Below are 14,345 nucleotides of genomic sequence, written 5' to 3' on the forward strand. Positions count from 1 at the left end.
AAAGAGTCTCTAAGGACAGCCAAAGACAGCAGTCAGGTTTCCATCCAGCCGATATCTAGTGTGTGCCTGTCATGTGCTAGACTCCGTGCCAGGTCCTGAGGATGCAGTCGGGGACAGGGAAGACACGGACCCTCACGGAACCCACAGCCTTGTAAATAGTTACAGGGATAACACCCAGTTCAGTAGAAGCTCTGAAACCAATATGATGTGCCTCTTCCCCATGAGTCCTTGAGACCAGGGCAAAGTGAAGTTTGGGTCAGAGTGGTGTTTGGAGTGGGTCTTGGGTGGGATGTGGATGTGGAGGTGGTAGCGTGTGATAAAGAGGCAGACAGGAGGAAGAAGCCATATGAAGGTGGAAACATGACTATAAAGGGTTTGCAAACATAAAGAAGAGCTTTCTAGTCATGTGAGAAGTCCAGGGGTGGAGCAAACTACGCGCATGTGTCTGAGTTCCCAGCCCCAGAGGCATTCAAACACAGAGACACTCCTCATTTGCAGGCATGTGGCAGAACGGACAAGAGTTGAGTCAGATGACCTCACAGGTCCCTTGGATATGTAACTTATTCATTCATTCATTAAGCAAATGCATCCTGAATGTCTCCTCTGGGCTAAGTGCTGGGCTCTGGTGAGCTGCACCCACCTGATGCCTGTCCTCATGACATTGACCCCGTTAAGTCCATGGATCATCAGATGCCATTCTAATAAGTGCTAGGAAGAAAAAATGCAGGGTGCTCTGATGATGCTGCAGATGGACAGAGGGACCTGACAGTCTAGGACCAGCTGGGAGAAGAGTCCTGAGGAAGAAACAGTTAAGCCCACGCCTGAGAGATAAACAGAAGTTAGGTAACGGAGGTGAGGACGGCAGAGCCGGGGAGGACTGCAGTGAGCTGGGGAGGGGCCTGGCAGTCAGCAAACCTCTTGCAGCCTTTCTCATGTGAAAGGACCATGAAGACCAGAAATGAGGGAAGTGGTCCAGAGCAGGAAAGCCACTCCTCATGAGAAGCTCTAGAGACAGTCCCCAAACAAGCCAGCCCTGAGCAGGCCCTGCCCACCATCGCTTCATCATTATTCCACTCCAGATCCACATTCAGTTTCGTCCTTGATCCCTGGATAATGCCCATCGATGAGACTATTTCCTTTCCTTTCTTCCTCTGTTCGAATGAAAACAAGACGTACGAGCTATCATTGACTGCAACTTCAATATGGGCCAGCACGGCCATGTGGCTCCCGCAAAAGATAAGAGACTTTGATCACAGGCTGTCCTCATTGAAGATTCCAGTCCAGAACAAGAGAGATGACAGTTCCCCTGGTGCTGTGAATGGGGCCAGACCACAGTAGGATTAATGAGCTTAGTTTCAGGGCCTACAGGGTGAGACGGTTACTGACAAAAGTGAGCATGTCTCCAGAAGAGCGTTACCAGGATATGAGAGCTCAGACACACACAGCTGCAGAGAATGCCACTACCCGCTAGCTGGCCTCCCTGTGCTTCTGGGGAGCCGCCTTAAATTTAGTGAAGTAAGTTAGGCCCAGATGACGTTCACCCTGGCATTCTGGAGGAAGCTCGTAGAGTTGCCCCTGTGAGAAGCAGCCCCGCTACAGATGGACAGCAGCAGCTGGAGACACCTGCCATTGTGCCCTTCAAATGGGGGCTTATCCACTGAGACCAGTTACCCCTGGCATATCCCAGCATTGGCCTGTGTCTCCCCTCCCGTATTCTCCTGCTGTCACCTCCAGCTGCTCTGGGGAATGACTGCCCTTGTCATGTGAGCCATGTTTTAAGTCAGACCATTCCACACATGGTTTCCAAATTCAGGGAAGAATCCATCCAACCACTTTTGGGACATTTAGTAACAGGCAGAAAGATCCAGTATTGGTTCAGTGTTCATAAATATGGAGGTTTGGTATTAAAATAGAATGATCAGTGAACCTGGAGGGGGCAGGTTCTTTCAAACTTTGCTCCACTCCCCCCTGACTGCTAGAATCGTCTCCAGCCCAATGTGTTCTCTTCCTTCCTTCCTGGCTACTTATGTTAGGATGCCTCTGTTCCATCACTGTGCCTCCAGACCTAAGGCTCATTTATAACCCAGTAAACAAGGAAGCTATAGGAAGAAATATAAATTTAGTATTTTTGAGGTTTGGAGTAAAGTGCCCAGATAAATATTGACAAGTTTGTAAGATGCCACGAGCTCTCAAGGTCAAAATCTAACATCCCAGGATAAAAGGCAGCAGTTAATTCAGCAAGTGGGCTCTCCTAATAAGGTTCCCTCTACCCACACCCTGCCAAATTGGTACAGTTGTGGGTGTCTGGCCTGGGCAGTCTCTAGCAGAAATGAGATGGCACACCTCAAAGGGTTTAAGTGTGGAGGGAGTGTGTACAGAATTGTGGGCAGGGTCAGGGGACCCACAAGACCTAGTGTGGCATCCAGAGTCAGCAACAGCAGGAGGCTGTCACCACCCTAAGCCTAAAGGGAAGGGCTGGCCAGAGCTGCAGCTGTGGCAGAGCAGCCGGGACAGGAGCCAAGTCCATCACAGCCGGGCAGGGCGGGTGCAAGGGAGACATGTACACAGCCCCTCTCTCCACTCAGCCTCAGCCTGCAGTTGCCCCTCATTAGCCAAACACAGCTGAAAGCCAGGGAGCCTGTGACACAGTCCGTGGGACCTCAGAGCTCAGACCAGGGCCAGGAGGAGTGGGCAGTGGGTCTCGGGTGAGCGGACAATGAACAGCACGGTGCCCAGACAGCAGTGGGATGGGATGGGGATGAAGGAGTTGAAGGGCCTTGGGAAGTGTTTAAAACATCAGCAGTCCCAAGGTCTTTATCAAAGTTGCTCTCTCTATGGCAATCTTGGCCCTGAGACTTACCTGTCCCCCCAGACACTGGGAGAACGTTATAGGATAATACAGTCTCCATGGATTCTCTCTTAATCTACCTCATCTCAGGACCTTGTAAGCCACAGTGGTTTTGGGGGACAGATCCTGACTGACCATAGCAGAAACCGGGTGACCAGAAACAGAGGGAATGGCTGGAGGATGCAGACGTGGAAAGGATGTGGCTTCAGGAGCCACGAGACGGGGGCTGTCCCGAGCGGGGGAAGCTAAGTCCTTGTGGTTCTAGAGGGTTGAACTCAGGCCAAGGCAGGTGGTAGGTAGAGGCTCGCTTCAGTTCGATGTGAGGAGCAGCTCTCTGAGTGCAGCCTTCTGCCAGTTGTTAAGACGGTGAATTCGCCATCCTGGGAAGCCAGAAGAGGCCAGTGGAGGGGGCAGGCTCCCAGGCTAGACTGCCTGGGTTTGAATTCTGGTACAGCTACTTATTAGCTGTGACCTTGGGCGAGTTCACTGATTTCTCTGTGCCTGTTTCCTTGTGCAAAAATGAGGATAATATTAGTATGTACTATTAGAGTTGGTGGTTGTATGGATTAACTGAGTTAAACCATACAAAGGACTTAGGATGGAGTCTGGCTCATAATAAGTGGTCATCAAGTGTTAGCTAGTGTTTTACTGCCATGATTAATTCTGTCTTTACAATCTTCATCATCTTCTTCAAGGATGCTGTGAAGGAAGATGCCCTCACTGTGTGGGGTTTGGAAGGCTGGATTCAGCCCTACAGGCTAAGTGGTACAAGTTGCAGAATCTTTTGAGCCTCAATCTCCTCATCTGGAAAATAGGAATCATATTTTTTTAATTTACTTTTTATTTTATGTTGGAGTATAGTTGATTTACAATGTTGTGTCAGCTTCAGGTGTACAGGTGTACTGTAGCTAAGTCAGCTAAAGTGACTTAGGTATACATACACATATATCCATCCTTTTTCAGATTCTTTTCCCATATAGGTTATTACAGAATATTGAGTAGAGTTCCCTGTGCTCTACAGCAGGTCCCTGTTGACTATCCATTCCATGTATAGTAGTGTGTATATGTCAATCCCAAACTCCCAGTCTGTTCCTCCCCACTCCCACCTTTCCCTCTTGGCAACCATAAGTCTGCTTTTGAAGTCTGTGAGTCCGTTTCTATTCTGCAAATAAATTCATCTGTATCATCCTTCTAGATTACAAATATAAGTGATATCATATGATATTTATCTTTCCCTATCTGACTTACTTCACCCAGCATGACAATCTCCAGGTCCATCCATGTTGCTGCAAATAGCATTATTTCACTCTTTTTCATGGCTGAGTAATAATTCCATTGTATATATGTACCACGTCTTCTTTATCCATTCCTCTGTCGATGGACATTTAGGTTGCTTCCATGTCTTGGCTATTGTAAATAGTGCTGCTATGAACATTGGGGTGCATGTATCTTTTTGAATTATGGTTTTCTGCAGATATATGCTCAGGAGTAGGATTGCTGGATCATATGGTAGTTCTATTTTTAGTTTTCTGAGGAACCTCCATACTGTTCTCCATAGTGGCTGTACCAATTTACATTCCCACCAACAGTGTAGGAGGGTTCCCTTTTCTCCACACCCTTTCCAGCATTTATTGTTTGTAGACTTTTTGATGATGGCCATTCTGACTGGTATAAGGTGATACCTCATTATAGTTTTGATTTACATTTCTCTAATAATTAGTGATGTTGAGCACCTTTTCATGTGCTTTTTGGCCACCTGTATGTCTTCTTTGGAGAAATGTATATTTAGATTCTTTTGAATTTCATTCTTTTACATGTAGGTGTCCAGTTTTCCCAGCACCACTCATTGAAGAGACTGTCTTTTCTCCATTGTATATTCTTGCCTCCTTTGTCAATAGATTAATTGACCATAGGTGTGTGGGTTTATTTCTGGCATTTCTCTCCTGTCCCGTTGATCTATATTTCTGTCTTTGTGCCAGTACCATACTGTTTTGATGACTGTAGCTTTGTAGTATAGCCTGAAGTCAGGGAGCCTGATTCCTCCAGCTCCATTTTTATTTCTCATAATTGTTTTGGCATATTTTGGGGTCTCATAATTTGGGGTCTTTTGTGTTTCCATACAAATTTTGAAATTTTTTGTTCTAAAAAATAAGAATAATATTGACACTTACTTCACAGAGGCATCCTGACATTTAGAGGAGATCATTCTTATACAGCACAGGACCTCACACATATGTTCTGTCAGTGTGGTGTCAGTGTGAGCCCAGGTGGAATGAATGACCTGTCTTATTCTCACATTCTGCGAGTCTTCCATCCTAACTGGAGCAGCTCATCCCCCTCTGTGCCTGGCTTTTGTTTCCTCTCCCCTTTCCCACTTATCTTTCTGCTTCTTTCCTGTCCATTTCCCTCTTCCTCAGGCTAAAGTGGATAATGAGATCCTTAATTACAAAGACCTGGCAGCTCTCCCCAAGGTTAAGTCCATCTACGAGGTACAACGCCCCGACCTCATTTCCTACGAGCCTCATTCCAGATACACGTCCGACGAGATGCTGGAGAGGTGTGGCTATGGAGAGGTATGGCATCTCGCCCTCTCTCTGGGGCTACTGGAGGAGAGGAGGGCCCTCAGGGTCCCCAGGCCCCTGAATCACAGAGACTTCAGCCTCCATAGTGTTGGCCCCAGACTCTTTTAAACTGGTATTTATAGTCAACACTTAAAAATCAAGTGATTTCATCCAAAATCTGGCTTCTCTTGAAAAATCAGAGCTGGCAACACTATACCAGTGTTTCCACCACCTAGAGATGGGGAGCAGCTCCCTCTATAGGCAGGCCATGGGCTCCCCAGTTCTCCCCGATCCCCACTACTCTCTGAGAACCCCAACATAAAAGCCAAGAACCTGTGACCACTTATCACCTGAGCTGTTGTTTCTCTTACAGTGGAGAGATTTTATACATTGCCTACGGCTCTCATCGCCAGCTGTGCTCAGTGGCCATTTAGGTTTATAATCCCCAGTTAGGTAGGTTCTCTGGGTGTTGCACCTGGCCTTAAGCCCCTGCGCTCAGAGCAAGAGGCACTCTTATAAAAAGTCCACATCAGAAGGCTTTTGAAATAATTAAGTAGTTGCTGGACAAGAGAAAGTGTTCCCTGGAGAAGGCAGGGTGGCTGTTACCCTGGAGGTCCTGGCAGTTTACATCCCAGGAAGTTTCTCACCCCACCCCAGGCCCCCTGAGCTGAGATCATTTGGAGCTTCAGAAGGAGCCCCGGCCTCATCCGCACTTCACCACTATCCCCTTCCTGTCTAAGGAGAATGGGGTTCCATTTGGTTTAAGAGCCCAATGCTGAGATTCTCTAAGTTCTGGCCTCTGAAATGGACCAGGAAAAGGGGACCAAGCGTTTGGTAGAAGCTGATTATCCTGAAGACAGAGATGGCAAACTGGGGCCCATAGGCCACAGCCAGGCCACAGCCAGCCCCCAGATTTGTTTTGTTTCACTCACAGAGTGTCTTTTTAAAATGTAAATTAGTTGTCAACATTTAAACATTAGGAGATTTCACATAAGAGTCTGCGCTTCTGCCTTGTCTTGGAAACTTAAGAAGCTGTGTTAGCATGGGATGGACGGTCCAGCCTGGCCTGGGTGCCCTGAGGCTGAGCGCCATCCCCTCTGCAGGCGGTGCCCTCCATCCCCAGCTTGCCCCCCACCACCGGCCCAACTCCTGCATTGATGGCATCAGCCTGGCCCTTGCTTGGCCCTGCATTTGGGAGCCCTGCCCTGGGTCCTGTCCGTATGAGCCACAGAAGGGCATGAGCTGGTAGAGGCACAGGGAAGGGCCATGAACCGGCTCTGAGCTTGCGGTGGGGAAGCCCAGGCCCAGGTGAAGTAGCTGGTCTGAGGTCACAAGCTTATAAGCAGCAGAATCAAGGATTCAATCCCAAAAGCCCATGACCTTCAGCACAGTTACACGCTTCTTCCCTGAGGGGCCCCGAGCCATCTCATCCCTTCTCTGGGGCGTGGTTTTTTCCATTTGTAAAAAGAGCATAGTCTCAAGGTTTCCTCCCACCCGCGAGCACTGCGGATATTCTGGGAAGCTGAGGCTGTTCTCTGGGGTGGGGGACAAGGGGCAGCTGCAGGCTTCTCTCTGCTCCCTGTAACCACTCTCTGTCCCTCCCTCTTGCCCTCCTCTCTCCTTTCACTCCTTCCATGGCTGCCTTCAAACTTCGCTTCCAAGTCACTGGGGACCTTATCTCCCTACTCCCAGGTAATTAAACTGGTTCCAGGAGACCTTTTCTATAATTGTGTCCTTTATGCTGACCAAGCAGACCCCCAATTTCCCCCCCACCCCGTGAAGCCCCTGAAGGTGCTCCCCCAATGCAAGCAGAGACAGGGAGACTTAGGAGCATGACCTGGAGGAAGTGGCAGTGGCTTAAAGGGTAGAGATGGCTGGGAGCGAACCTTTCTACCCAGAGATGGCCTCCCTGATGCTTCTGTGATCCTTGGCCAGAATCCAGGGTCCTGACCCACGGGTTCCATTCAAGGGCATGTGAGTGATGGGTGACGGCCCTGAAAAGTCTCTGCAGCCTTCCTCGGGCTGTGCATGTAACCCAGGGAGGGGGTCTCTGCATTCAGAAGGGCAAAACTGTGCTTCAGCCCCTGGGATCCCAGATTCCATGTCACTTCCCCACCTGACTGCTGGACCCTTGGGCTATAGGCCCCCCTAATGGCAGATCTTGCTCACGGCCCTGCTTCCTCCCCCAGGACATCTATGAGAACCTGGACCTCCGGCAGAGACGGGCCTCCAGCCCGGGATACATCGACTCCCCCACCTACGGCCGGCAGGGCATGTCCCCCACCTTCTCCCGCTCACCTCATCACTATTACCGCTCTGGTAAGGAAGGGGGAAGCTCCCAAAGGGACAGGAAGAGCCAGGGGGGACAACACAGTGCCTAGATGTCCCCAGCTGCTGAGACAGCATGGGGCTTCCCTGGGTTTTCTCCATTACAACGTGGTCCTCTGGAGGCTCGTGGCCACCCAGGCCTCACTGAGTCCCTGCAGATGCCACTGGCAGGGGAAGAAGAGGGGTTCATGGTACTGAGATGCAGCAGGAAGATGGGTGGCGTGCTGCTGCGGGGAGGGGAGTGGCAGGAATCCCAGCCGTCCTGGCTGGAAGAAAACGTCTCCATCCTCATCCTTTGTCCTGTCCCATCCAGAGGGCAGAACCAGAGGATCAGAAATGGGGCAGTGTCCTGGCCTTCACCTGAGGGCCACCCTGAGGTTAGGGATGAAGCAGGCAGAGCAATTAAGGGAGGGGCCCAGGTGGGGAGCTAAGAGGAGCAAAGATGCCTTCCTGAAGCTCAGTGCTGTTGACTCTTACAACCCACAAAATCTGACTTTGGGGTGAAGCAAGACAACAGGGTCAAGCCTGTTTCTGCAGACCCGGTGCATGAGAGCACAGCCCCCATCCCTGCTGTCATCGCCTCACTGCTGCCGTAACCACCGCCACTGCATTAATGCCTGTTTTTTCTGTGCCTCTGCTCTCTCTGGGGACCACTGCCTGCGTGCTCCAGGGCCCGAGAGTGGCCGGAGCTCTCCATACCATAGCCAGTTAGATGTGAGGTCCTCCACTCCGACCTCTTACCAGGCTCCCAAGCACTTTCACATCCCAGGTAGGCTGCCAGCCCGGAATTCCTGGCATGGGTGCATGCTCTGTGGTGTCGCCGGGCGCCCTGCACCGGCACCGAGGAGAAACTGGGTGCTGGGGACTCTCCCCAACCAGTCACCCGCACTAACTGGCCTCCAGCTCCAACACGCCCACTGGCCATAGCCCACTCCCTAGACAGAACCAGCCTTGATTAGGACCACCAGGAAGCAGCCCAGGGAAGTGCCTCGAATGTCCAAGGGCTGTGATGGGACATGGCAGTAACTGTGCTGAAGGTCATGGGCTTTTGGGATTGAATCCTTGATTCTGCTGCTTATAAGCTTGTGACCTCAGACCAGCTACTTAGCTTCCTTGAGCCTGTGTTGTTCCTTCTGGACAGCCAGGCACTGTTCTGGGTCCTGAAAGTGCAACTGTGCTCAAACCAGCCCAGATCCTTCAGGGTGTTTAAGTTCTAATGTGGGGAGAGAGCTAATAAATGAGTAAACAAATAAGTAAAAGGATAATTTCAGGAGATATAGGTGCTAAACATAATAAAACAGGGCACTGCGATAGAGTGACGGCGTGGGGGAGGCTGGGCTGTGAGGTGGTCAGGGAGGGCTTCTTGGAGGAGGTGACATTGAAGCCAAAAGAGACCCCAGGGAAAAACATCCTGGGCAGAGGGAACAGCAAGTCCAAAGGCCCTGAAACACTGAGCCTGCAGCTGGCCAGCATGGCTGGAGGTGGTGAGCATGAGGGAAAGTGATGGGAGGTAAGAGGAAGGCAGGGGCTGGGTGACCTGGGACAAAGTCTCACCCTGAGCTACAGCAGAGCCGAGCCTAGACCCCAGTCTCCCAACTCTTAGCTCAGGTTTTCACTCCCCACTCACTTTTCCCCAAGAGTTGGTCTTGCCGTTTCATCTACACCTTTCTCAGTTGCCCCAGAAAGGTCCCATCCAGCCTACTGGGGAGGAGGGGGTGAGAGTGCTGAACTGTGGCTGCGGGGTTCTGGGGACGCCCACGTGGAATGAGGCATGGCTGCTGGGTGGGCACCTTCCCGCATGGGGTCTTGCTGAGCACGCGCCCGCCTTATGCCTGCATGCCCACCATCCAAGCCCCAAGCCCCTGCCTCAGCCCCATTTGAATCCATCCATTCCTTTCCCCTCACCTTTCTTGGAACCTGATGGGATGAGGTTGGAAGCTCACCTCTGGAAGAGGAAGTCCACTGGGGGAAAGATGGGGGAGCCTTGGGAGAACTTGCTAACCACCTCTCTCTTCTGGGACCCACTGACCAACTGGCCGTCTCCTTTTCTCCTGTCTTTCTCTCTCCTCCCCACTGTCCCTTCCCGGTCTGACTGGCAGCTGGAGAAAGTAACATCTACCGGAAACCCCCGATCTACAAACGGCATGGTATGGTCGGGGGCAGAGAGGGCTTGGCCAGGCAAGGGGAGGGGCAGTTAATCATCTGTGCAGATGGCTCTGTAGGGCCACCAGAGGGACACATACAAGGCTGCAACTTGGTCCTTCTTGTCGGCTGCCCCCCAGTCACTCAAGGTGGCCTTGGGGAGGGGGTTGGTGTCATTTCAAAACGGCAAGGAAGGCCTTGTATCCCCTACATCCTTTCCCACCATCTCACTACCCCCCTTGCCCTGCTATCTGCTGTCCTAAAGCCCATGGTCCGAGAAACCCTTGTCAAATGCATGTAGCCCTGGGAGAGTGACACTCCAAGGCGCTGGTACTCACACTTGGACGTTCGTTAGAATCGTGTGGAATGCATACAGATTCCTGGGCCCACCCCAGACTTAATGAATCCAAATTTTGTATTTGTTACAGTTTCTCCAGGTGATTCTAATGCCCAGCCCAGCTTGGGAACCACTGCTCTAAACTGTTCTCAGTCACCATGTCCTGAGAGTAGATGGAGGCCTGGAGAGGGGATACGGATGAGAAAGGAGCTGAGGGTGCCTTCATTCATTCATCCATATAGTGTTTCTTACAGAACTGTCTGTGGGCCAACTGCACCCAAGAGATTTATTTAAGAAACAGATACCTTGGCCCCCTCCCCTGCCCTAGACCTCCTTAATTAGAAATACTAAGAGTTTGCCCTACGAATCTGCCCTGTAACCAGTTCCATTCACGATTCCTACCTGTGCTCCCTATGGGAACCACCACTGAGACCTGTTCGTTCTTGCAAAAGCACTCAGTTGAATGAGCACACCCCTTCCTCTGAGGATGCAGAGGCACAGCTGCCACCCTGTATCACCCTTAGGTACCTATGGGATCACAGGGGGAACACAGAATTGGATGAGCATGGAGACAGGCAGAAGCAGCCCTGTACTGGGATCTAAACTCACAGAGCTGGTGGAGGAGGTGGTACAAGTATAAATAGTGGCTCTGGGTGCTTACGACGATCTGACAGTTTAGACAAACATCCTCGACTTCAGAGCGGACTGGGCTGGGGTCCAGGTGAGTCCTGAGCAGTGCACATCTACATGTGGCTGTGGAGGACACGCCATGTACCCCCAGTGGCCACAGAAAGGCACCAACCCTGACAAAGGTAGTTTAACTTTATATCCAGAAAAGGCCCCCAGGTCCCAAGCCCCTCAGGACTGTGTGGGATTTTCTAGGTGGGCCTGAGGGGCAGCACCAAAGCAGGCTCAGGAGGAGTCTGGGCTGGAGGTGGATTGTGCAGATGAGGGTGGATGAAAGGGCTGAATGAGAACGACTGGAGTGGGAGGGGCTGCACAGGACCCACATCAAAGAGGATTTGCAAGCTTTGGGAGCAAGTGCTACTGGCTGGCTGAGAGCCATCCCAGGACCCTCTGCTGCTCTGGCTCCACGGAGCCTAGGGCTTGTCCCTATAGCTTCTTCCTCCTGAGGAATGATCAGGGGCCCCATCTCCTTTCCCCAGCCCTCTCTCTGCCCTTTTCAGCGTCTCACCAGTCTTGGGTATGAGAGTCATTGCCCTGGAAGGTTTTGTGCCTACAGTGGGTTTGATGGTCACCCCCATGTTGTGGACTTCAGGGGGAAGCTTAGAGCTGGATGATGCCTCAGCCGGCAGACCAGTTCTGATACAGACAAGGAAACTGAGGCGGAGAGGGGCACGATTTGCCCAGTGCTACAGCTGAATTAAGTGGCAGAACTGGAACCAGAACCCAGCGTTGCTGACTCCCTGGCCAGTGCTCCTTCCCTCAGGCCGTCTAGTCTCCCCCAGGCAGGATTTGTCATTTCACTATGAGGAGAAAGGTGACCTGACTCAACGTGCAGCAGGCCCTGCTTGGCGATCCCACCCAAGACGTGGCTCCAATCCACAACAAGGCTGGCTTCTAGAGGGTGAGGAACGTAGTAAAGGGCAAGGACTCACCTGGGACCTGTCTAATCTTACTTAAAGGAGCCACGGCCTTAGTGTTCACTTAGGAGAGTCTGTGGAATTGGTAGGAGGAGCCCTGAGCTGGGGTCTGATCCAGTTCTGGTCTAACTTGCTGTGTGGTCTGAGCAAGACCCTTCCCCTCTCAGGTGTTCAGATTCCCAACTGTAAAATGAGAGGCTTGGCCTCAGTGCTTTTCCAGCTCTGATGCTCCGTGTCCCAGACCCTGGCCTGGACGTGGCCTCACTCCCCAGGGCTGGAGCCTGGCTGAGACAAGGGAGAGTGTGTCCAGGACACTCTTCTAGGACATTCTGCCTCCCTGAAGCTCTCTCTTTGGGTCCTTTGCAGGTGATTTGTCGACAGCAACCAAGAGCAAAACAAGTGAAGACATCAGCCAGGCCTCCAAGTACAGCCCAGCCTACTCGCCAGACCCCTACTATGCTGCGGAGTCTGAGTACTGGACCTACCACGGGTCCCCCAAAGGTATCACCCCTCACAGGGGAGCCAGGACCAGAGCCCCGTCACCTACGCCAGGGACACAGGGCCAGCACAGACAGTTGCCCACTCCTTCACACGATAGTTCATTTATTCATTCAGCAAACAGGTACTAAGGGCAGCCATGGGCCCTAGGGAGATACGAGGAAGCAAACTAGATCAGGTCCTTGCCCTTGTGTATGAGACATCGGCCCCAACTGGAGAGGGAGGTGATGGACAGCAGGTGAGGTACAGGAGGTAGAAGAGCTGATGGTAGGGGCATGCTGTCCAGTCTGGAAGATGACAGAAGCTGCTCAGATGCAGAGCCTCAGCTACCACAGGAAGGGTGAGGAGCAGGTAAGCCAGCAGAGTGTAGAAATGCACCTGCAAAGACCCAAGATGGGAGGGTAGGCTCCACTGGAGCAAAGGATTGGCTGTCAGCTCAACCTTGAGCTCAGAGAGGGAGGGGAGGGGGTGGGGGATGAGAGGCCAGATCCCACAGGGCCTTGTGGGTTGAGGTCAGGATTTTGGTCTTTATCCAAAATAGGAGGAAGTTGTTAAAAGTGGTGACATGATCAATTTGTTTTTAAGAGACCACTTTGGCTGTAGGTGGAAAATGGTTTGGAGAACGGAAAAGAGGGGATGTTGGGAGATGGGAAGTCTCTCACAGGCACCCTGGCAAGGGGTCCTAATGGTCCTCAAGGTGCCATCCCACCTAATCAGACATCCCAAGCTGTTTCTTTTAAGTATGGGGAGGAGTTGTCAGTAAGTGCCACTTTGATTCAACACATACCTTTAGTAATGAATGTCCATTTTGAACAAAGCTTCATGGGAGCTCAGAGATGACCCTGTGCCACCCTCAAAGAATTCTCCACTTAGAAAGGGGATAAGACACAAGCACAACTATAACCCACAGTGGACGTGATCGGTGCCCATGGGAGATAGTGTTCAGAGGCTGCACAGGCAAGAGGGACCAGACCCAACAGGCATGGGGGGGAGAGGGGGAATCTTAGATGAGACTATTTCAATCACACACACACACACACACACACACACACACACACACACACACACACACACAGAAACAACAAAAAAGAAAAACCACCTCCAAAAGGCTTAAGCCAAAACAGGGATTCTCTGGGTCATGTGACCGAAAGTTTTTGAGGCATAGCTGGATCTAGAGGTAGATGAACATCATCAGGACTTGACCTGTCCTGTGGGTCGGGTGGCTCCAGTCTCAGGCTGATTCTGCCCTTATCATGGGAAGACGAGTTCTGGCAGGTCCGGGCTTACCTCCCATCCTTGGCAGAAAGAGGGCTTTTTCTCCTACCAGCGGCAGGAAAAGTCCCAACGCTGAGGTTTATTAGATCTGTCTGGGCAGTCAGCTTCACCTGCACTTTCCAGCCCAAGAATGGGAAGGGATGCTGGCCATCTCAGTATAGGGAGGCCCATGGTGGAGGCAGTTCACCAAAGTGCACTTGTACGGGGTCACTCAGCTAGAAAGTGGTGGAGCCAAGAGGAAACCCCCACCTGTCAAGGCTGTACTGCCCCCCATGCCCTCTCGCCTGAGCAGGCTGAGTGGGGAGCATGGGCGGGAGCTGATCCTAGCTGTCTTTTGGCAGTGCCCCGAGCCAGAAGGTTCTCGTCTGGAGGAGAGGAGGACGATTTTGACCGCAGCATGCACAAGGTAAGCAGGCCACACCACTGAATGAGATGCTTAGATGGTATGTTACTGAGGATTTTTTCATTTGTGAGGGACAGAAACCAAATTCAAACTCACTCATGATAGAAAAGAGAAATGCAAAACTTGGCATAACTGAAAAGTCAACTGGTAGGATTAGCTGCAGGTACAACTTGATCCAGCTGCTAAACAAACTGCCATAGGGAAATTCACTCTCTCTGCTCTTATGCTGGATTGCCTCTGCATTGGCGTCATGCTCACGCAGGTTCTTCTCATGTTGTGGTCAGTGGATGCCAGTGACTTGTGCATCACTGGTGGGGATGGAAGGTGGTGCAGCTGCTGAGAAAGAGTT

At 51.5% G+C, this 14,345-nt stretch overlaps 1 protein-coding gene across 7 annotated transcripts in view; it reads left to right on the plus strand.

The window, feature by feature from the left end:
• The window catches only part of ABLIM3 (actin binding LIM protein family member 3), a 146,738-nt gene that overhangs the window by 107,166 nt on the left and 25,227 nt on the right, over positions 1–14,345 (plus strand). The window contains exons 11-17 of one of the 7 annotated variants that reach the window (XM_036848833.1): positions 5,266–5,421; positions 7,072–7,101; positions 7,599–7,728; positions 8,408–8,506; positions 9,837–9,884; positions 12,187–12,321; positions 13,935–13,999. In XM_036848833.1, the coding sequence (XP_036704728.1) occupies positions 5,266–5,421; positions 7,072–7,101; positions 7,599–7,728; positions 8,408–8,506; positions 9,837–9,884; positions 12,187–12,321; positions 13,935–13,999 (663 nt within the window). The remainder of the gene's footprint in view (positions 1–5,265; positions 5,422–7,071; positions 7,102–7,598; positions 7,729–8,407; positions 8,507–9,836; positions 9,885–12,186; positions 12,322–13,934; positions 14,000–14,345) is intronic. The other 6 variants (XM_036848835.1, XM_036848834.1, XM_036848836.1 and 3 more) reach the window with 6 other exon arrangements.

Source organism: Balaenoptera musculus, chromosome 3 (genome assembly GCF_009873245.2).
Source record: "Balaenoptera musculus isolate JJ_BM4_2016_0621 chromosome 3, mBalMus1.pri.v3, whole genome shotgun sequence".
Classification (NCBI taxonomy): domain Eukaryota; kingdom Metazoa; phylum Chordata; class Mammalia; order Artiodactyla; family Balaenopteridae; genus Balaenoptera; species Balaenoptera musculus.